We start from the raw sequence: 21,417 nt of genomic DNA, 5'->3' as shown, positions 1-21,417 counted from the left end.
GCATACATGCCCTTTTTTCACTATTGGTGTTGATCTCCTTGTTAGAGGTATGTAGAGGAAGCTGTTATGAACTGAAATTGCTTCATCGCCCCAGTTGAAATGGGGGGGGGGCGTGCTCAACAATCTGGGAAGGGGGAATTGGGGGAGAGGGAGCTTCCAAGGTTCAATAGTGCCGAAAGAGCTCCTCTCTTTACTCCCAGTGACGTGGCATCATTCTGGTGGGGACACCTGGGGGGGGGGCAGAGAAAAGTCTGGTGCTCCTTTTACCGCTGCTGTTGCCAAAACACAAGCTGCAAGTTCTCACTTGGCTCAGGGCGAGAATAACAGTGAAGGAAGGGCGTATGGGATGGAGCAGCTGTGATGGTTGTAGTAGGCAGTGCTTTTTTCTATTAAAAATGTTTAGGGGTACTCTCATTTTCCTACTCATATTGAAATACTGCCCTTCAATGAGGCCAAACTTAAGATTCACAAAATGTTTAGGGGTATTGCATACCCCTGCGTACTCCCAGAAAAAAAGCACTGGTTGTGGGGGTGCAACTTTTTTTTAAACGCAGCATCATTTATTTATTTGCTTTTATACGCATACTGTAGCATCTGGGAAATTTAGGTCTGCTGTAATTAAAGTGGATTAAAGCACTCCGCTGCCTCAACACAACAAATCCACTTTAATAAAGAAGTAATTTTTTTGCAATTGGGAGAGTCAGAGGAAAATGTATTGAAAAGTAGGGAATGAACAAGAAGATGTATAAACACAGGACAGGCAAAAGAGAATGAATACAGTACTTGTTTTTATATAACGGCCCCACAAATAAATCAAGAACAAATGCTCAATGAAGACTGGATATAACCTCCATGTAAGCTATGTGCAAGCAAATCAAGACGAATGCTCAATAAATAGGTCATCTGAAGGACACTACATTTTATAAACTTTAATTAGACAATGCACACATTATTTTGGATTCATTAAAATTTCCCCCTCTGTCTTAAATATGCCTTCATGCCTTTATATTGTAGGGTTCTTGAAAAATAACAAATGTGTTCATTAAACTTTGAAAAAAATAACAAGACAGTTTTCTATGGCGCCTTTGGATGTTTCCGTCCTGCTTCTTTAATAAATAATTTTTAATCTGGGGCTGCATTTTAAGTTGAACACAGACTCCTTTAATCTCTACTGGGGAGGGTTCTGCAAAACCCATAGTGCTATTCAGGGACTGGGCCCCCCAGACAGTTCTATCTCTGTTTCAGAGTCATATAGAGATTCATAGTGGAAAAGGGTCCTTGGGATCGGGGATTATGCCGGTATTCAAGTAGGGGAAATATACTGTAATTCTTAAAAGTGAATTTCTGTTTACTTATTATTTGCTGATATTTTGAGAGTTAGTTTTATTGTGCACTATTATATTCTGATGGATTATTGAATATTACTTAATAATGCTATGTTTTTAATATGACTTTTTTGTATCAGACCAGATTGTTATAAGGTGTGTGATCTTTGTTGTATATTTTGTTGTTCCTTCAGCTTGTAAAACGCCTTGTGTATAGCTGTAGTAGTAGTAGTAGTAGTAATAGGAAGAAGTTAAATTTGTATACCACCCTTTATCCACAGATCTCAAGAGTGGTAATATAGAAAGGTGGAAAAAAACAAAAAATGAAATAAAATAACTAACATCAAAAGGAAAACAAATCAATAAGACAAGATAAATGACACAGTATCAGGAAGGAAGGGAAACAGATTATGACACGGTACAGTAATTTTGTTGACAGGAATTTGGCTTCCAATTACTTTGCGGTTGTTAAGACACAGTCAAAACTTGCAACGGAAACATGGAAAGAGTTTCTTTGTTCTGAGATTACCACTTGTCCCACAAAATGGATCATTCCCCAGACAAATGTCTAATTTATTGTAAGGACATAATCCAACCAAAGGAGTGCCAGCGATGCTTTGTATAACTGATCACATGAAGTAATTAAGGAAGGACGCTACCAGCACAACAAACACAATTATTTTCTCTCTCTCTTACACACACACTTACAGAATGTCTGTTGGAAATGGGATAACGTTGGAGCCTCTGGAGCAACATTGTAGAAGTGTGTTTTCAGAGCACCGCTCACAAGCAGGTTGTATGCAAGGTCTGTGATATTAATGCCAACAATAGCAAAAGAGTAGCTGCAAGAAACAGGGGGCGGAGATTAAAAGATGTGGGAGGTAACCAAAGAGTCACATCCAGGAAAATGGCAGCACAGCAATACCAACTACAGGCGATCCTAACTGGCAGTCCCCAACACAGGAAGTTGCTTTATACAGAGTCACTTAGTTCAGTAATGTCTACACTAGTGGTGAGGAATCTCTGGCCAGAAGGCTGATTGATAGACTGATATACAGTGGTACCTCAGGTTACAGATGCTTCAGGTTACAGACTCCGCTAACCCAGAAATAACCCTTCAGGTTAAGAACTTTGCTTCAGGATAAGAACAGAAATCGTGCTCTAGCAGCGCAGCAGCAGCGGGAGGCCCCATTAGCTAAAGTGGTGCTCCAGGTTAAGAACAGTTTCAGGTTTAAGAACGGACCTCTGGAACGAATTAAGTTCTTAACCCGAGGTACCACTGTACTACCCTTCACGGGTCACAGGGCAGTTTACAGCATAAACACACAGAAATACGTAACATAATAACAAAACAAGCCTTCCCCAATGATCCCAATTTGGACTGCAAGGCTGCTCCTCACAAACCACACCCACCTGCCCTGTGCCTGATGCTATAGGCTGACCAGCAGTTACAGTCACCTGACGCTGTTATGGATGGCCCTGCTCACCTATCAGATGCGGTCCGTGGAGGGTGGTGGACTGAGGAATCTGGCCTGCCAGCCAGATCTAGTTCCCCCACCCCTAGAGCCTGCAGTGGTTTCAGGAATAGGTCCTTCTCAGCCCTGAGGATGTTGGGTGTTTGACCAGGGACCTTCTGCCCACAAAGCTCGATGGCCCTTTGAACTTTCCAGATGTTTGGGCTCAATAAAGTCTTCTTGAGGAGAGACGGAACAAAGTGATTCACCACCAGTGCAGCTGCTGCTGATTTGGGGATTCTCCCTCTCCCAAACCAATTTGGGGGGGGGGAGCATGAAGGAGGAGAGGAGAGGGAAGCCCTGCTGCACAAGTGGAAGCTCTTCTGCAGAGCTTCCCTTCACAGGGTTCGTTAGGTGAATCCCACCCATTAAGCTTAAACAAAACTGTAATACCTCCCCAATCCCTTATTCCTCCACTTCAATGATAAGCATGGGGTGAGGAACGCATGGCCCTCTAGATCAGTGTTTTTCAACCACTGTTCCGCGGCACACTAGTGTGCCGCGAGATGTTGCCTGGTGTGCCGTGGGAAAAATTGTGTTTATTTGATTCCTATTCAAGAGAATTACTTTATATATAGTCAATATAGGCACAGAGTTAATTTTTTTAACATTTTCTAATGGTGGTGTGCCTCGTGATTTTTTTCATAAAACAAGTGTGCCCTTGCCCAAAAAAGGTTGAAAAACACTGCTCTAGATGTTGCTCATCTCCCAGCCAGGATGGTCAAAGGTCAGGGGCGATGGGAGATGCTTTACAGCAACATCTGGAGGGCCACAGGTTGTCCATCCCCATAGTTACGAATAACTGGTGCCTGTGAGCATGAAGGTTGACTGTGCCTCAAAGTGGTGGAGGGCATGGGAGTACAGAAAGCGAAAGCCAGCTGGAGCAGGCCAGTGGCCCATCAAGTCCAGCATTTTGTTCTCACTGGGGCCAACCAGATGCCTCTGGGAAGCACATGAATGAAATGAAAGTAAATAAAACAAAATAATCAACATGGTAACAACAGCATAATCATGATATTTTACCTTGGAATTACATACTTACCCAATGGCCTTATCAAACTTTTTCTTCTCCCACTCAGCCTTGCTGAATTTGCTGAAAAATAAAATGCAGAAGTTGCTGTTCAAATCTGAAATGGTTCTCTCTCTGCATGGTAACTGAAAAGGTCTATTGACTTAGTATCGTTTTATTCTTGGTGTTGCGGGTTTTTGTATTATTTTAAGCTCCAGAAGTTGTAAACTTCTGTAGCCAATCTAACCTGCTTGCCTTGTGCCCCTATCACATGCTCATCAGTGTGCAGTCTAAAAAGAGGTCTATGCCTTGGATATTCCCTGTCAAAGACAGCTTACGTATACTCTGTGAAGCCTTTAGAAGGATGAAATAGAAGGATGGGCCAATTCTGAGATACTGAAGGATGGGGAAGAATCAGGGGGGAAACTCTATATTCCTTTCAGCCCTGAGCTAGGCTGACTGCAGTCTTTGAAATTCAGTAAGCCAGATGTGACCCAAGTCATTTGAAACTAGCCCAGGTGTTGTGTTTTTGTTTTGTTTTTTGTATTTGTTATTCTTCTGGTTGTATCTGTTGTATTTTGATGTGGAAAACCAATAAATTTTTGTTAAAAAAGAAAAAAAAGAAAAGAAACTAGCCCAGGTAATAAGCAAACACTGCTACTTTAGTGAAAAGTGGTTGGGTTGGTGGTGGACACAAATCAGAGGCCACCTACTATGCTTCACTGCTAAGGTGTTTCTAAATTTAGGGATGTATGTGAGCTGGCCCTCAGTAGGCTCAGTTTAAACCATTCAACACATCTGTGATACGCAGAGGCATCGCTGCATTCCTAAACTGCCCCCAAAGGTCCATTCCTCTTCAGAGTGGGCAGTCAGTGATCAAAGGCATTATATCTTTCAAGTTACATAACCAAGTTTTCTCTCATGTTCTTAAGTTATCTTATTACAATATTGCACATTTCAACTCTCATAATGTTTTCAGTGATATTTAAAGCTACTATTATTATTATATTTAAATAGCTGCTGGAGGTTTTGATCTGTAACACATTTTGAAGCTTTTTTCCCTACTTTAACCCCCACTGCCCCCCAAGTAAAAACAAAACAAAACAAAGAAAGCAGGCCCCTGTCAAAACAACGAATGCATTTTATAAACTGACTTTCTCTATATGAATCATAGGAAAATCCACATGACAAGACTCAGAGGATGTATAAGACCTAGGATGATGGTTGCCCACCCAACTCAAGTGCGTTGTCTGAATGCTACCCAATGCCTTTCTACACAATGAGAAAGTGTGTGTCTAGCTGGCTTTTTATTTTGCTGTAGTAGTTTTATTTTTTAAGGTGGTGCTGGTGTGGAAGGAAAAACTTGCTAAGTTATCAAGCAAGTTGACCTGATGTATTTAGGATGCTTCTAGCAGATCCAAGACATGTTGGAAATCTCAGCCTCCCAGACTTCCAAATTCAGGGTGGTACATTAAGCAAGTTTCCCCACCCCAACATTTGGAAAAATGATCAAAAAATGTTATATTTATGTGTTTGGGGAGAGCAATGGTCTACAGAGGCTTCTTCTAAATTTTGTCGCTGGCTTTAACAGAGATTTTGTTAGCCACATTTCCCCCCCCCCCCTTTTAACTTAAAACCAGGATAAAAACAAACACACATTTTTAAACAAACATGTTGGCTTCCACAAACTTGAGTACATCAGACAAGAGATACCACACAGGAAAAGTCAACAGGGTTCAGCACACCACACAGTTGCAAAAGCGTGTATTTAATATCCAAAATGACGGTTGAAATAACACACATTGTGTAAATGTCAAATGTATTTGTATTTGGTATTTCCCACAAGACCTTCAGGGTGGCTTAAGATGGGGCTAACCCATTTCATCCTCACAATTTTTGTGGGGTTGGGGAGAATCTCCACACTCCCTCTCAGTTTGTGTCTGAATGGGGCAGAAACATGGCACATCTATCTGGGCGCCTATTGGTTTCTGCCACATCTATCTGGGCGCCTATTGGTTTCTGCTTAGTGGTTTTTCAAATTGTTTATATTATTTTCATTGTATTTCAGCTGTATTCTAAGCAGGGATTTGCCAATGAATCTAGTGGGCCCTCTGCATGCTCAGACCTTATCAAGCTATTTCTGGAAGGTTTGTTTTAATCCCTTCTTCTAACTTATAAACAGATACATTTCTGCATAGTCTGCTGAGTAACCAGAAACTAATAAAGTGGTACCTCAGGTTACAAACACCTCAGGTTACAAACACTCGGGTTACAGACTCCGCTAACCTAGAAGTAGTACCTTGGGTGAAGAACTTTACCTCAGGATGAGAACAGAAATTGTGTGGCAGCGGCGTGGCGGCAGCAGGAGGCCCCATTAGCTAAAGTGGTACCTCAGGTTAAGAACGGTTTCAGGTTAAGAACGGACCTCCGGAACAAATTAAGTTCATAACCGGAGGTACCACTGTAGGTACTTATTTCACTTGCCCACCTAGTGAGCTTTATGGCAGAGCAGGATTTGAACCCAAGCCCAATACTCTATGAGCAACAACAGACTGATTCGCTCTCCTGCTCTTCATCAAGAACATGATCAGTTCCTCAAAAGGCACTACACAAGCTACTTCTTAATACAAGTCTTCTCCTAGAAAGTCTAAGGTCAGGCATAATGTTTTAATTAAATACCTGCATAGATATGGTTTATACCGGTAAGTGTATATATTATATACCTGGCACACTTGCAAAGGAAAGATAGGGCATTACCATCATTTTGGCTAATACACGGCCTTGGAGTTTTCCACTTTCTTTGGTGCTTTTGCTATTACAGCTGCTACAGCAGGCGCTGTAGAACACACTAGAAAGCACCAAACAGTACAAAACACACTTGACAGCAATAATTAAAGCCCCTCCCCACCCCAAAGCATGAGTCCCACTTCACAGATTAATAAAATATCGACCCATTATATTTTTCATTACCACCAACAACATCTCAACAGCAACAAAAAGGCACTCGAAAACATATGTGTCTCTAAAATTACTTCTGGGTGTGGTAGATGCTTTTTATTGGAAAACTGCATGCACAGACATGCACACAAAGAACGACAGGGGGATTTGCCGCGCCAAAACTTTGCCACGCAGAAAATGGAATATGGTTTTATCTAACAGTGCAGAAACGCAGTAATACACACAGTCCTTAATTCTAAATCTATTTTGTCATCAAAGCCTACGCCTTTAGCCACCGTTTCCTTCCCCCTCTGTGCTGAATTTATTTATTTAGTTTAGTCCAGGTTTGGACTTCTGTGCCATTTTTGAGGCTAGCCTTTCTACTTTGGCCTATTTAAAGAACTAAGAAGTGAAAAAGAGGATTGCATTCTTCAAGGAAAAACATATACAACCCTCACCTCTCTCTCTTTCTCTCTCTCTCCCCTACTCCTTCCCCAGATTATATAAAACTAATGAATCTTCAAGGAAACAGTGTTTAGACTGGAAGAAATGGCACTTTTAAAAAAAAGAGCACATTGCAAACACCAATAGCTTGTGGTGTGTTTGTTGCTGCCTGGCATTGCTAGGTGAAAATTCTAAAAATAAAGATGATTCTGTACTGACTCAGCTTCATAGAATGCAGTGTTGTCTTAAGCATCTGTTAATAGAGGTAATGTATTAATCTTCCACACAGCGACAGACAGTATGGCATAATGGTCAGAGCACTGTACTTTGGGCACCTGGATCGAACCCTTCTGCACAGCCATTCATGTTACTGAGTAACCCCTTTTTGGGGGGGAGGAACCATAAGTGTCATAAATTCTCCTGCTGCTATCAGACATGTCTAGAAGCTGCAGTGTAGAAATTCACTGCACTGAAAAATATCACATCTGGAACTGCCCTCAGCCGCTGTCTGTTTGAAGGCATAAGCCCTTCAGGAGGCTGTCGACATTCTCTCCAGCTCTCCAGAATATTCTAACTGGTTCTATGCCATCTGCCTATTCTTGTGACCTTGATACGAATGTAAGTGCTGCTCAAACGTTTCGGTAGTACCCTTGGAACAAAGACAATGTGCGCTTCTTCTGGCTGGGTGTGTGGCTGATTGAAACAATGATGAAATTGCACGTGAGGGATTCAGGTATAATTACTGTGCCCTTGGATTCCCTATTCCACAGAAAACAACAGAGGCGATATCTGGCATTAGATAATATAACGATTTTCTGTGCTTTTTCCTGGTGCTTGCTGTTGTTTTTTAACCAACATTTTTTATTTTATTTTTTAAATTTAAGATAACAACATTTGGTTTTGTTGCTTTAAGACAGACTACTCAATTACACTGAAAACAGTAACATAAAAAGAGCCCTGCAGGATTAGGCCAGACTGATCTAATTCAGTTCTGTATTTCCAAAAGCGAACAACTAGGATGTTTTTGGGAAGCCTAGAAGCAAGGCATAATAGTGATATATACATTCTTGATTATTTATGCTCATGCTAGCTATACACAACTCCACTTTCAATATTGTTTGACCTGCAAAGATTACAGGGTGGGCATCCTGCTCTGTTTCCAATCACAGGTGGGTAGCCGTGTTGGTCTGCCATAGTCGAAACAAAATAGGAAACAAAATAGGAAATTCTTTCCAGTAGCACCTTAGAGACCAACTGAGTTTGTTCTTGGTATGAGCTTTCGTGTGCATGCACACTTCTGTTTCTGTTTCAGTGTATCTGAAGAAGTGTGCATGCACACGAAAGCTCATACCAAGAACAAACTCAGTTGGTCTCTAAGGTGCTACTGGAAAGAATTTCCTATTTTGTTTCCAATCAGTGCATAAAACCTTTTATGCTATAGTATTTCCAGGGTGGTGGTGGTGGTGGTGGTTGTTTTGTCCTGCACAGGGCAGCAATAACGCTGTAACATTTGGAAAGCACTGCAGAACAACTATTAAAGCAGAACAGTGTGTGGAGGACTCAGTATAAATCCACCACTAATGTGTTATTATTGCATCAGTGACACGCTACAGAATGCACACACCCCAGCCTGCTGCGTGGCCCTTATAGTCCTTTCTTGCTATTGTTCACCAGCAACTGAAAAAGAAAGGCCAACCTGGAGGTTCTATCAGGCCACTGTGACTACTGGTAGCCATTGCTAGTTTCATCCTCCATGAATTTACCTTACCCTATTTTGAAACCATCTAAGCACGTGGCCATTGCAGCACTTTGCAACGGTGACATCCAGAGATTCAATTATGCTTAGATAATGTGTTCTCCCTTTTTCATAGTAAGGTCAGACAGTCAGAAAGGTACTTTGAAGTGTCCCATGTGTGAAAAACATATCACGGTCCTATAAGGAGGAGGCCAGCCTATTGGTTGCTGGTTGAGGTGGAGGTGGTCCAGGAGGTCAACTGGTTCAACCCCCTGCCTGATGCAGGAATTCCATAGATACATCCTTAAGAGGTGGCTGTCCTTGCCTCTGCTTGAAGACCCCCAGGAAGGAAAAGCCCACCACCCCTCTACCTCATTGGTCCAAGGTTTCACCCAGAGCACAGACAATGTTCAAAGGTTTCACCCAGAGCACAGACAAGATCTACCCTCCTGTAACTTAATCCTGATACATCTAGTTCAGGCATAGGCAAACTCTGGCGCTTCAGATGTTTGGGACTATAATTCCCATCATCCCCAACTAACAGGACCAGTGGTCAGGGATGATGGGAATTGTAGTCCCAAACATCTGGAGGGCCAGAGTTTCCCTATGGCCTGATCTAGTCTTTGGGTGGAAAGCACAGAGAAAGTCTTTGTCCTTTCCCACTTTGCCTTGTCTCCCCGCTAAGGCTCTGCATAGACATTATTATATTCTGGAATCAATGGGGGCTTTTTTCTACATAGCCCACACATCAGCATGCTCTTGCTAGGGCTGATGGAAGTCTGAAACATCTGGAGGGCACCAGGTTGGCGAAGGCTGTCCTAGAATATATATTTTTCTGCTTCAAAGCTTAGTTTAAAAGGCTTATAAAAGGCAAAAGGAAAAAAATACCTTAGCTCCTCTTTAGTGACTTCCCTTCATTGTGAAAGATTGGGTGGGGGGTGAAAGGGAAAGGAAAAATAAATAGCTTAAAAATCAATATAAACTTGGATTAAATTTTATGTATTTAACAGTAAAATCAGACTGTAGAACACATGGAAATGAGGCATTTTATCTCTCTAATCTTAAGTAACAGTTCGAGAAACACAGACAATATTTTATGTTAACAGTAAAAGAGATGCAGAATTATTACAAATAGGATTTATTTATTCATTCGAGGTGGCTGCTATTTCCAGCTTCAAAATGTTACCTGTATTTTGGTTGAAGGGAGTCAGAGAGGATTTGCTGAGCTGCAGCAGCATCACATTCAGCAAAATATCTGGAGGAGAAAAAACACATTTCGGAGTTTTACAACATCGCTCCAAACATCCGTAGGTACATTTCCTCAACCTATATGCAGATACCCGGTTTGTACATTTAAAATGTACCGTATGAACCAGGTTTGGCAAATGTGTTCTTTTTTGGGGGGGAGGGGAAGCTTTTCAACTGACTCTTAACTTCTATATTTTAAGTCATCATATTGTATATCTTACTTTAAATATGTTTAGGATGTTCCTGATATTTTATATCATTTATGTTTTACAACCCACTTTCAGGTATTTTGTATGCTGTGATATTCTACTTGTACAGATGTAGGTTTCGTTCTGTTTCGGCCCGTGGCCAATAATAAAGAACGTGTAATCTGAACACTTAAGCAAGACAGTCAGTCTTCTTTCTGTGGCTGTGAAGCTGCCATGTGCTGCTACACTCTTTATCTTACATCTTGCATTGTGTGCAATAGACTCCTATTAAAAATGATCTAAATAAATGCATTCACGCATGCTAGGGACAAGGGAAAGCTCCATCAGTGAGTGCATTTGTTTGAGAAATTATGGGGGATACAGATCAATGGCAAAATTAACCAGCTATGCGTGAGAGAGAGAGAGAAAAAAAAACAAGAGTGATGAGAGACAGATATTGAATTGCTTTCTTAAAAACCGGATGCCTCTGAAAGAGTATTGTCTTTAAATATACAGGATTGGGGGACCCTCTGGAACAGATTTTGGGATGGGTGAGGAGAAGGAAAGCTCAATTGCTGGGCATACAGTATGTCTGCTTGTGAAGCACTGGATATAACTGGGTTGTGGAGAATGTGAAATAAATTGTTCCTAGAAAAGAAAAAGAAATTGCTTCTCATCAAGAGGGATGAAAAATTGCAGTAACTATGGTAGGAACCTACAAGCTATCTGAAATGACAATTGCCTTAATAAAGCCTGAAACATATAAGCAGGAGGATAATTTATACCTTTAGGTTCAACCTTTAAGAGAAACAGAAATATACTTACAATAAGTTATACAGCCCCAGGAGGCCCATTCCTCTGAAATCTGTTTTAGGATCATCACCTTGGAAACCAATTTCACACCACTGCTTGGAAATCCGAGCTTCCAATGGGAAATCAGGTTTCAAGCATTTCCATAGCTACAGGAGGGGGAGGGAAAAAATCACAGGTATGTTACAACTCAGACCCTTCAATGGATTGACATTTCTGAAACTAGTAGTTCTCTATGGGATTTTGCCTTCATTGTTATGCACGGCATTTGGAGGAGCCTGGAGCAAATATAGATTGAGGAAGAAGTATTCTTTAGACATAGCAGACATACAGCCTGCTGGGGAACCCCCCCCCCCCATCTTTTGGCCTAATGTAGAAATGGTGTAAAAATATTGACAAGGGCTCACTGGGCATATTCACTGCCTCTGCATGAGTTGGGGGGGGGAACCCTCAAGTTTATCTGGTTGCAAATCACAGGGCAGTTTCAAAGCACTAAGGCGATTAGCCTTCTTGATTCTCCAAGGCTTGAGAGATTCCCTGCCCCCTTTAAGCCAATTTCACAAGGGCATAAACAAACAAGAAAATAAAAAGAGACATATACAAGTGCTTTCAGGAAGGAGAGCAGATTCAGGGCCCCTGAGCTTCACAGCCCTACCCCCAAGTAAAAATCCGTTCTTTCAATCCTAAGAGATGCACAGCAAGAAATGAAGGGGCGACCATAACCCTTAGTAATATTTAAACCTTATTCTTTACTATTATTTTTCATTAGGGGCTGTGCCCCTGCTTGTGTTGCTTGTCACCCCCGTCTACCTACTGCTGTCCCCCACTAACTGCCCCCCAGGGCCGTCTTGTCCATAGGGGCTGGTGGCGCAGTGCGCCAGGGCGCCGGGCCCCCCAGGAGTGCCCCCGCCAGCCCGCCGGCATACCGGCCGCCCCCTCCCCAACCCGCCCCCGCGGGCGGGCGGGTTGCAAGCCGGCCGCCCTCACCTTCCGTAGCCCCAGCTGGAGCGCTGGAAGGGCACGCAAAGCACTGTGCCACTCCAGCGCCACGTCCCTCATCCCCCATTCGCCCCCCCCCGAGGGGCGGCCAGCGCGGGAGGGAGGCGGGCGGAGAGGCAGCATGCCGGGGGCGCCGAGGGATTGCCGCACCACGGCGGCTGATCCCTCTAAGATGGCCCTGCTGCCCCCCTTACCACCTCTGGCCAAGCTCTCTGTGCTGACAGGACACCCAAACCCCAATACTTTTTCCTCCTCTTTGGCCTGTGGCTGAGGCTTTTCACTCCTGTCATTCCCTCATTCTGAGGAAAGGAAGGATTAACACCTTCAGCCTCCAACACTCCTCTTCCCTATGGCTGTTTTAAAAGTAAACAGTGTCAGAAAACCTGATCGCAGGTCTCACACAGCCTGCACACCCCCTACACAGGAACCTGGGACAAGGGGAACCAAATCTGGCCCTCTGAAGTCTGTCTCCAGGCCACATCCTCATTGGCCCTGCTTCGCACCCACAATGCTTTTGCATGGGTGGAAAGTGTCCCTGATAAGGCCTTTGGTTGTCTGGATGGAGCACAGAGAGGGGTGTGTGAGTGTGCACAGAAACTAGCCAACTGTGCCAAGGTAAAAATTAATATTTGTTGCTCTGCCCTGTTTTGCCTTCCCAACACTGGCATGTGAGCTCATCAGGAGAAGCCTTGTTGGTGATGCCACCTCTGGAGGCTGCACAGCTGGCCCTGAACTGTGGCAGGGCCATCTCGGTGGTAGCTCCCCATTTATTAAACACCTGCCATGGGTGAGGCGCATCTGTGTCATGGATTGGTAGGATGCAGAGGGGGGGAGGAGGAGGAGAAAACAACTGGGGAACCCCCAAGGGAAGAAGGCTCAGGGCCAGGAGATTGGTGGTGGTGTGATGGTACCGGTAAGTGGTCAGAGGGAGGAGATCAGGAGGAGATGTGGGAAGCTGAAGAGGTAACAGGGCTTAGTGAGTGTGGGGGGGGGGGAGTCTGGTGGCAGAGAGAAGTGAAGAATCAGAAGCAGGAGAGGGGGGAGGGAAACACAGAAATGAGCCTTTATTCTGAACAGGAGAGTCTTTATTCTGAATTAGTTTCTCCAGAACACTTTTGTCTCGGAATCTACCCAAGGGCATATGGCCCTTGGCAGATTAATTCAGAGGGAATGTGGCCCTCAACAAAGGAAAAGGTTACCCATGCTTAGCCTAGATCATGCTAACAAATAAATTGGAGGTAACAAGCTGTTCCCACTACAAACAATTGTGTGGTCAAGCCTTTTGCGGAGACTGGTTTCAGTTAGCAGTCTCTCGGAATGAAAAGAGCTCTTTACATGGCTTACCTTCAGAAGCATTTCTTCATGCTGGGGATCCTCAGAATCATAAGGCTCTCTACGCAGTTTTTCAACCTCTGCAATCAAATTCCTGTACCCTACAATCTGTAGGAGGCAGGCCTGCAGAGAGACACCTAGCCTAGAGTGAAAAGATGACAAACGGTTAGAACACTACACTCAGTAATTTAGCTTTGCATGATTGACATTACCTCAGCGTGGAGCTACACTTTTATCCTTTCCGCCATTCACGAATGTGAAAAGGCATGCTCATTGAGGCAATGGAACAGCAATTGTTGCGCTGCCTGCACTGATAGACAATAAGCTTTGCCACAGGTGATGCCCACGGCAGGGAGAAAGGTGAAAGAGACTAATGACATCGCTTCCCCCAAGCTCACATCATTTTCAAAGCTCCCTTTTGAGAACTATGCCCTTTGCTGCTCTCCCACAAGCCTTCACTTCCAGCAGACCTGATTTGCTCTCTGCCAAGTTGCAATGAAAAACCTGGTGTGGATTTTTGTGTGTGGAAAGGGGACATGCTGCCCCACAGGTCTATGTGGGGGAAAAAACTCCACACCATATGCTCTAGAAGCCTGGAATCTTAACTCTAGGGAAGAAAAACAGTAATAGTTTAATGATGAGGAAAATGCTTCTGAGCATGTGCAGAGCGCACTTTTCTTCACATAATCTAGGAGTCAGGCCTGATATTGGAAACAGATACCAATCATCTGAGTAGGGCACTATTTTGGGGGTCTGGGCTGAGATTGTAAATACAAAATATATGCATGTTTTATTTGTACCTACGAAAGGTTTTTAAATTTGTTGTGAAATTGTTAAATCTAAATAAAGTTTTTTTAAAAAAGGAAGTAAATATATATATATATATATATATATATATATATATATATATATATGCATGTTTACTATCCCTGGGCACATGAAGAAAGGACACAGGCAATGTAAGGATGGCCGGTGAGAACGTAGGCTGAAGGAGAACTTCACACACAACCTAGGAACAGGAGTAGGAACAGCAGTTCTGTAGCACTGACATCATGGATATATGTTGGAAACTCGGGATGATGTGGTCAGGTGACTAAAGCACGGTCAGAAATCTGGGGGTTCGTGTCTGGCCTGTGTGTATATATGTCTACATACTGGCTCATTTCCACCTTTATGACAAACCATGGCTCAAGCAGCTTTCACAAGCCATGGTTCAAGAAGGTGCAAGTCTAGATCAATAATGCAGTTGTTACAGGCGCTGCATTGCCTCAAGATTTAGCTGCACCACAGAAATGAAAGGGCTGAACAGACAGAAAATGAAACCAGACCAAGTCACCTGTGATCATCAGCGGGCACAACTAAAGAATCAAAGCACACAATACGGTGAACTTATGTGGGAAGACAGGCCCCCAAAGAGATGAAGCACACAGTCATTGAAGCACACAAAATAACTTCTGCCATCCCACTCCATTCACATGAACTTACTGCGGATTTACATCTGGGTTAATCCTCTTCAGTTCCATGATGGTATCTATAGTTTTTTCAATAGCATCTGGATGAACACTGACTGAATTCTGGAGCAACTGAAAAAAAATGTTTTTTAACGCACATTGGTCACTGCCACGGGAAGTGGAGTATTACAGGAACAACTGAATGCAACTTTGTGAGAAGTATCACAGCTGATGTGGTGCCCTCCAGCAGTGGTGATGCCACAGATCTAGGCTTCTTTTTAGGCATGTGTCATACTGAACATGGTTAACTGTATCAATATGTACACCTCATCCGTCCCCCACCAAGTCTACTTTCCTGCAAACTGCACTGAGCTTTTTTTTTTTAAAAAAATAAAAATCGAGGGGTGTATAAATCTCATAAAATAAACCAAATAAATAAGTAAATTGGGACTAGCTCAATAAGTGCCTTGGACAAGTCACTGTTCCTCAGTCTCTCCTTCCATCTTCTAAATGAGGTAAGTAGAGAGTTGTAGGGGAAAGTCAATCTTTCCATTTCTGTTTCCTTCAGATTCTCATTTCTGCAGTCTTAAGTAGGTTTAGTTGTTTTTGTAATTTTTTTTACAAAATAAAAGTCTGCTTGGAAATTGGCGTGCATTATTGCATACATCTCTCTCCCAATACAAGTGCCATTGCATCCCCACAATTTTCCCATGAAAGAATGCATTTTTGTACATTGCTTTCACTACTTAAAGCATTTTTGCACACATTTTGGGGCCTGCATTGCAAATTTGGAGAAGTATGAGTTTTGAAGGAGAGTTGTGTTTAGTTCAAATATTGGTTCGCGAAATGCAAATTTCATATTAAATATGAAAAATACAAAATTCTCTCCCGGCCTGAGCAGTGTCCTAACTCAAAAGGATGTTGGGAGGAAAAATGTGGAAAGTTGCAAAATGCCTGGCATCTTAGAAACTGAGGTACAAAGCTTAGCAATATTCCTTGATGGCCTTGAAATCTGCGTAGATTATTCTGTATGATATCTAGATAACATATGCTTGGGTAAAGACTATGACTAATGTTCTCTTGAATTTTATACCACTTTTCAGCGTACAAAACATTCTGCCAATTACTCTCTCAATGATGCTCACAGACAGTGCTTTGGACAGGGCTTAGCAACACCCAACAATCAGTTGATGGTTGAGTTTTGCTTAGTCGCTTTCAGAGTGCTGTGCATGATAAGAGTTTTGAAAGGGGCTTCTCAAGACTTGACAACCAGCTGACTTTGGGTCTTGTTGAGCACTCTGCAGCCCACATGGAAGCCAAGCAGATTGCTAGATGGAACTCAATGCACTTGCCTGCAAGGTACTCCTAGTTGCCTCTGGCAACCAGGCAAGTAGTTAAATGCAAGGCTGCATGAATGGCCCAATGTGGCTAACGTATGTTGGCAAGCAGGTTTTCTTGCTTGTAAGCCTGTGTAAGCTGCTAATACAATTGGCCAAACATGGAGACAAAAATACAAACATTTACTTACCTTGTTTTTTGAACTTCTCAATGACGATTCTGTCAAGAAAACATTTTTAAAACTTTAACTTCTATTAGACTTTTTGCATCTTCAACAACACAGCCAACAATGGAAATACTATCACAAACCTTTGTAATTCTCTCCTTCTCAACTTTCCTCTTTTCTTATGCAGTTATAAAAATGTGTAGCCAAATCCCCACAAATAGTGAAGAAGGTTCTCATACTGATACAAACGAAAAGGCAAGCTATATTGGTTCAGTAACATAAAATGCGTTTGCAGTTGACTGGGTATGTTGACATTCTGCTCGAGGCTACAGTTTAAAATGCAAGTTGAGACCTAAGCTAATTCTAAAGCTACACTGCAATGTAATCTCTCTCTCATACACACAGCAATTACGACACAGAACAACATTAAATACCAGAGCAATGGTTTTAAAACCACTTACCGATTTTCATAGTTCTGCCAGCGCCAGGCTTTGTGTTGTAGCAGATCCTTTGCAACTCGCAGCGTCCCGTCAGTTTCCTCACCACGAATTTCAGGCAGCGCCATAAACATTTGCAATAGAAGTACAGGCAAACCTGGACAAGCATTCTGTCAAAAGAATCCTTAGAGTGAGAACTCAAGGCAAGCTCCCCAGATGAAGCAAAGTCCCCCTGTAAGAGTTCCGTTCTTCAAAGTTACCTTTAAGAAGATTTCTAACACACACCATACTACTGGGGCCTACTGTCAGGAGTAAGGATGTTCAAAAACAAAAGAATTAAGGTTCCTTTTAGTAAACGAGAGCCTGCTAGCCATTCTCAGACAAGAGGCATGCTGCTGCAGTTGTACATCTAGGGGGATTCACACCACACCGCTATAAGAAATTGGGGTGGGGGGCAGGAGGTAGTACTACAGTTTATAGCTAGAAAATGGTTCAGTGGGCTGATTTGAAACTTGGCACTGCATGAGAGGTAAGTTTGAGGGTGATCAATCCTGAACTTAGGGTAGAAAGGATAAGAAATGACTTATTCTAAAAAACCATTTGATGAGAGACTTCTGCAGATTGACAGTAAGTGTGTGTTTGGGGTGGCTTTTCCTGGGAACATTTCAACATTTGTATGGTGTGTTTGCAGAAATGGGTTGTTGTGTGACATGTCAACAGGAACACCTGGTCCGTGCTTTCCTCTAACAAAGCGTAAACATTTTGCAGCTTGTGTTAAAAAGCCATTGCCGAGGCTAATGATGGTCAATGGGATTTCATAAGGGCGTGGCCCGCACATGCTCAGTATTAACCTGTTCTGAGAGTAGGTTAAGTGGAGGGGGTGGAATACTGAGAACCTTGGGCTCTTAGGTTGACAGAAGAAAATGTTGCCCCTCAGGGAAAGTCAAGGACCTTGCCCAAACTACACACTTGATGTTTCAGTTGAAGCCAAAAGAGCCACCAAACAGGAAACTGTTCTTAAATCAACAAGTAACAGCACGGTACACAATACACACAACCACCCCATGCCAATTCTACTCCTGATTGCCTACAACTTGGCTGACACAGCACCCAGTCCTGTCTGCAGATGATGGTGTGTCACAGATACCAGCACAATGTGAAGATTGCACTGATCAGAGGTACACTGGAGACCTGGTCCAGGGGTGGGAAATCTCTGGCCTGCAGTCCATATTTGGCCCGTCAGGACTTCCCATTTGGCACCAGGCATGGGGAAGGCAGAGATGTGGCTGCTTCTCCTGCAGATAGCAGGACTGAACCCCTGGCACATGAGCTGATGTGTGAGTTCAATCCTGCTTGGTTCAGTTGCCTGACAGAGTTCATCGTATGGACCTCTCTCATGCACCCAAGCCCTGAAAGGTTTGAAGCTTTGTTGCTTTGAACTGAGCCATGGTTTGGTGTAGGAGATAAACCACAGGCCTAGGTTCAGATAACATGCTAAGCCAAACCATGGCTTAGTTGACAATGGCAGAGCAGCAGTGGAGAAGGAGAACAGCGGCCCAGATGCCATCTCTGGGAGCCTGCATTGTCCAATCAGCTTATCTTAAGTACCGACATCAGTCAAAGTGGAGCCAGTAAGAAATATCACATTCTACCGCACAAAAAAAGCTATTACAGAATACAGCTCACAGTGGATACTACTTAGAAAGCACTATATTATAGCCAGATATCTAAAGTAAGATAATATTCATTTGATGGGTACCTTTAAATGACACACTACTCGTCCATCTTAAACTTATGACATTGGAGATCTTCTTTAGGAACAAGAATGGAGAGTTAAAAGTATGGAATCTTTTGTTTTGTTTTATAAAAAATAATTCTTGCTTGTAGAAATCCTGCAATGAAAGCACACTATTCATGAAATGGATTACACTTTAAGATGAGCTGACTTTCCTAATTCCACTAAGATCACAAATTAACGCTTTTTTTAAAAGAAGAGAAGAAGTAGCGTTTTAACATGGCACAGCGTTTTCAGAAGGAGGACTTAATATTTTTAAGAAATTAGAAAGTGGGACAGCCCTTGACCCAGCACTTTGCCTCTCCAGCACAAACTCAGCTTGGCTGCAGGAGTTGCTGGAAGGAGGTGTACAAGACGCCATCCAACCATCTTAGGGACTCCACTTAGGAACCGTTTCTGTAGGGCTTCATCGTTAGCCTTTTCTTCTCCCTAAGATATCCCACAAAGCAGCAGAGGTTTAGGATCAGAGTTTTCCTTCTCTTAGATGGGCTACTTTCCCAGGCTGATGAGCCCCATCTGCCACACACTTCCCTCTACAGCATGTGCACAAACCACCTTCTTGACCACTGGACCCACTATTGGTCTTAATCTGTCAGAGCCTGTTTTTGCATGCAGGGGAAGTCCTTAACTCACATTTGAGACCCATTGGCTACCCTCACCAGGTTTGGCCAGCCAGTTGAAGCCATTCCCGGGGTGTGGCTGCTGTCACATGCTGACAGCTTCTAGGACAGGCATAGGCAAACTCCGGCCCTCCAGATGTTTGGGACTACAATTCCCATCATCCCTGACCACTGGTCCTGGGATGATGGGAATTGTAGTCCCAAACATATGGAGGGCCGGAGTTTGCCTATGCCTCTTCTAGGAGCCACAGGTGAGAGCTGAGTGCAGGGTGGGGACCAAAGGTGGATAAACTACCCCGGAAGGATGTGTCCCCTACCAGAGGTACTACCCCTCCTCTAACATTCCCATACACCCCTTCCACACAAATCGGTAGTATAGCTTCTTCTTGCACCAAGAGAGTGAGCCACTACTACTACAAGCGATGGCAGCTGTGTGAGCAAAGTCCACAGCTAGTTGGGTCCCTTGCTTCTGGCTCTCACACAGATTGGGGCTGTCAAAATATAGAGGTGAAGGAATGGCTCACAACATATAATATGCCTTGACACAACTCGTTCATCCACCCACAGACATTATGAACACAGCTCTAGGAAAGCCAATCTTAAGGCTTAAACAGGAAGTGACAGAGAAGGCAATCATTTTCGCTGCTAAGGACTGGTGTAATAAAGTTTGCTGAACCGCACACATTCATTATGACACTCCGATTAGCTTCGTTTATGCTTCAGATAGAAAGCAGGAGCTTCTCTGTATACAGAAAACTCTTATAAATTTCAGAGTAAATGAATATGCAAATATGACCAGATCTAATGGCTTTTACAGGCTTTATATAAGATTGTCAGTGAAGGAGTCTGCTAAAAACCTGCACTGGGTATTATGGAGAACTGGCTACCTTTCTCAGACGACCTCCTTCTGCATGTTTCCTTGTTTTCCTCAATATTGCACTAAGTAGTAGCCAGATTCTCAGATACAGAGATGAGTGATTTTTCTGTTTATCCATCTGTTTAGATATGGAAAGGCACTATGGCAACCAGAGTTCATAGCAGAGCAAAGTCGTTCAAAAACATTACATACTCTGCAGATCGTCCTCATGATGCAGCTGCCTCAATGATTTATTTCTCTAGATGTGAGCAGACTACATATGAGAGCTGCTACATACATCAAGAGATCAGCCGGCACACACACAAAAAAACAACAACCCGAAACTGCTTGGCAACGGGCAACACAGGTTTTCAGAAATGCCACAACCAACAGTCACAGCGGTCTGGAATCATGTATGTTAACAAAAGCCACAGGATGCCTAACAGCACAATCTGCACGCCAAGTCCATTCCCACAATCCTTCCGTCTACGAAAACAACACTCATATGCTCAGATATGAGCATATCTGAGTATGCTAGATTCATGTGTGATGCTGTATATGTGGGTAGAAGGCAGGAATGCAAACCCACTCACCTGCGGACATACCTTTATGAAAGGAAAGGCACCATCAGCTGATGTAAAGATAACTAGGAAAAAGAGGCTTACTTGACTTTTCTCTTTATAGAGCAGAGGTGAAGAACTTCTGTCCCTCCAAATGTTGCTGAACTACAACTCCCATCATCCATGCCCATAGGCAATACTTTCTGGGGTTGGTGAGAGTTGTAGTTCAGCGACATCTGGAGGCTCAAAGACTTCCTTCCCATCCCTGCTTTACCTGAATATCACTGACTAGCTTGCCTCTCAGCCTCTCTAACTTTCCTACTTTATTGGCCTTGGCCCAGTACACCTGAAACAGCGTCTCCACCCCCATCGTTCAGCCCAGACACTGAGGTCCAGCTCCAAGGGCCTTCTGGTGGTTCCCTCACTGCAAGAAGTGAGGTTACAGGGAACCAGGGCAGAGGGCCTTCTCGGTAGTGGTGCCCGCTCTGTAGAATGACCTCCTATCAGATGTTAAGGAAATAAACAACTATCTGACTTTTAGAAGACATCTGAAGGCAGCCCTGTTTAGGGAAGTTTTTAATGTTTCATCTTTTATTGTGTTTTTAATATCCTGTTGGAAGCTGCCCAGAGTAGCTGGGGAGGCCTGGACAGAT

The 21,417-nt window shown here is 43.2% G+C and overlaps 1 protein-coding gene across 6 annotated transcripts in view; it reads right to left on the bottom strand.

Annotated features, from left to right (window-relative positions):
* The window catches only part of ELMOD1 (ELMO domain containing 1), a 44,847-nt gene that overhangs the window by 3,197 nt on the left and 20,233 nt on the right, over positions 1 to 21,417 (bottom strand). For 2 of the 6 annotated variants that reach the window (XM_033146224.1, XM_033146225.1), the window contains exons 3-11: positions 16,958 to 17,103; positions 16,521 to 16,549; positions 15,027 to 15,124; positions 13,554 to 13,683; positions 11,226 to 11,359; positions 10,151 to 10,219; positions 9,853 to 9,876; positions 3,882 to 3,932; positions 2,034 to 2,167 (exon numbers count right to left, since the gene is read on the bottom strand). In XM_033146224.1, coding sequence (XP_033002115.1) covers positions 2,034 to 2,167; positions 3,882 to 3,932; positions 9,853 to 9,876; positions 10,151 to 10,219; positions 11,226 to 11,359; positions 13,554 to 13,683; positions 15,027 to 15,124; positions 16,521 to 16,549; positions 16,958 to 17,103 — 815 coding nt within the window. Of the gene's footprint in view, positions 1 to 2,033; positions 2,168 to 3,881; positions 3,933 to 9,852; positions 9,877 to 10,150; positions 10,220 to 11,225; positions 11,360 to 13,553; positions 13,684 to 15,026; positions 15,125 to 16,520; positions 16,550 to 16,957; positions 17,104 to 18,692; positions 18,826 to 21,417 lie in introns of all 6 variants that reach the window. The other 4 variants (XM_033146226.1, XM_033146228.1, XM_033146229.1 and 1 more) reach the window with 4 other exon arrangements.

Source organism: Lacerta agilis, chromosome 4 (assembly GCF_009819535.1).
Source record: "Lacerta agilis isolate rLacAgi1 chromosome 4, rLacAgi1.pri, whole genome shotgun sequence".
NCBI lineage: Eukaryota > Metazoa > Chordata > Lepidosauria > Squamata > Lacertidae > Lacerta > Lacerta agilis.
The sequence above is the reverse complement of the archived record's forward strand: the minus strand, read 5'-3'. Positions and strand labels throughout refer to the sequence as shown.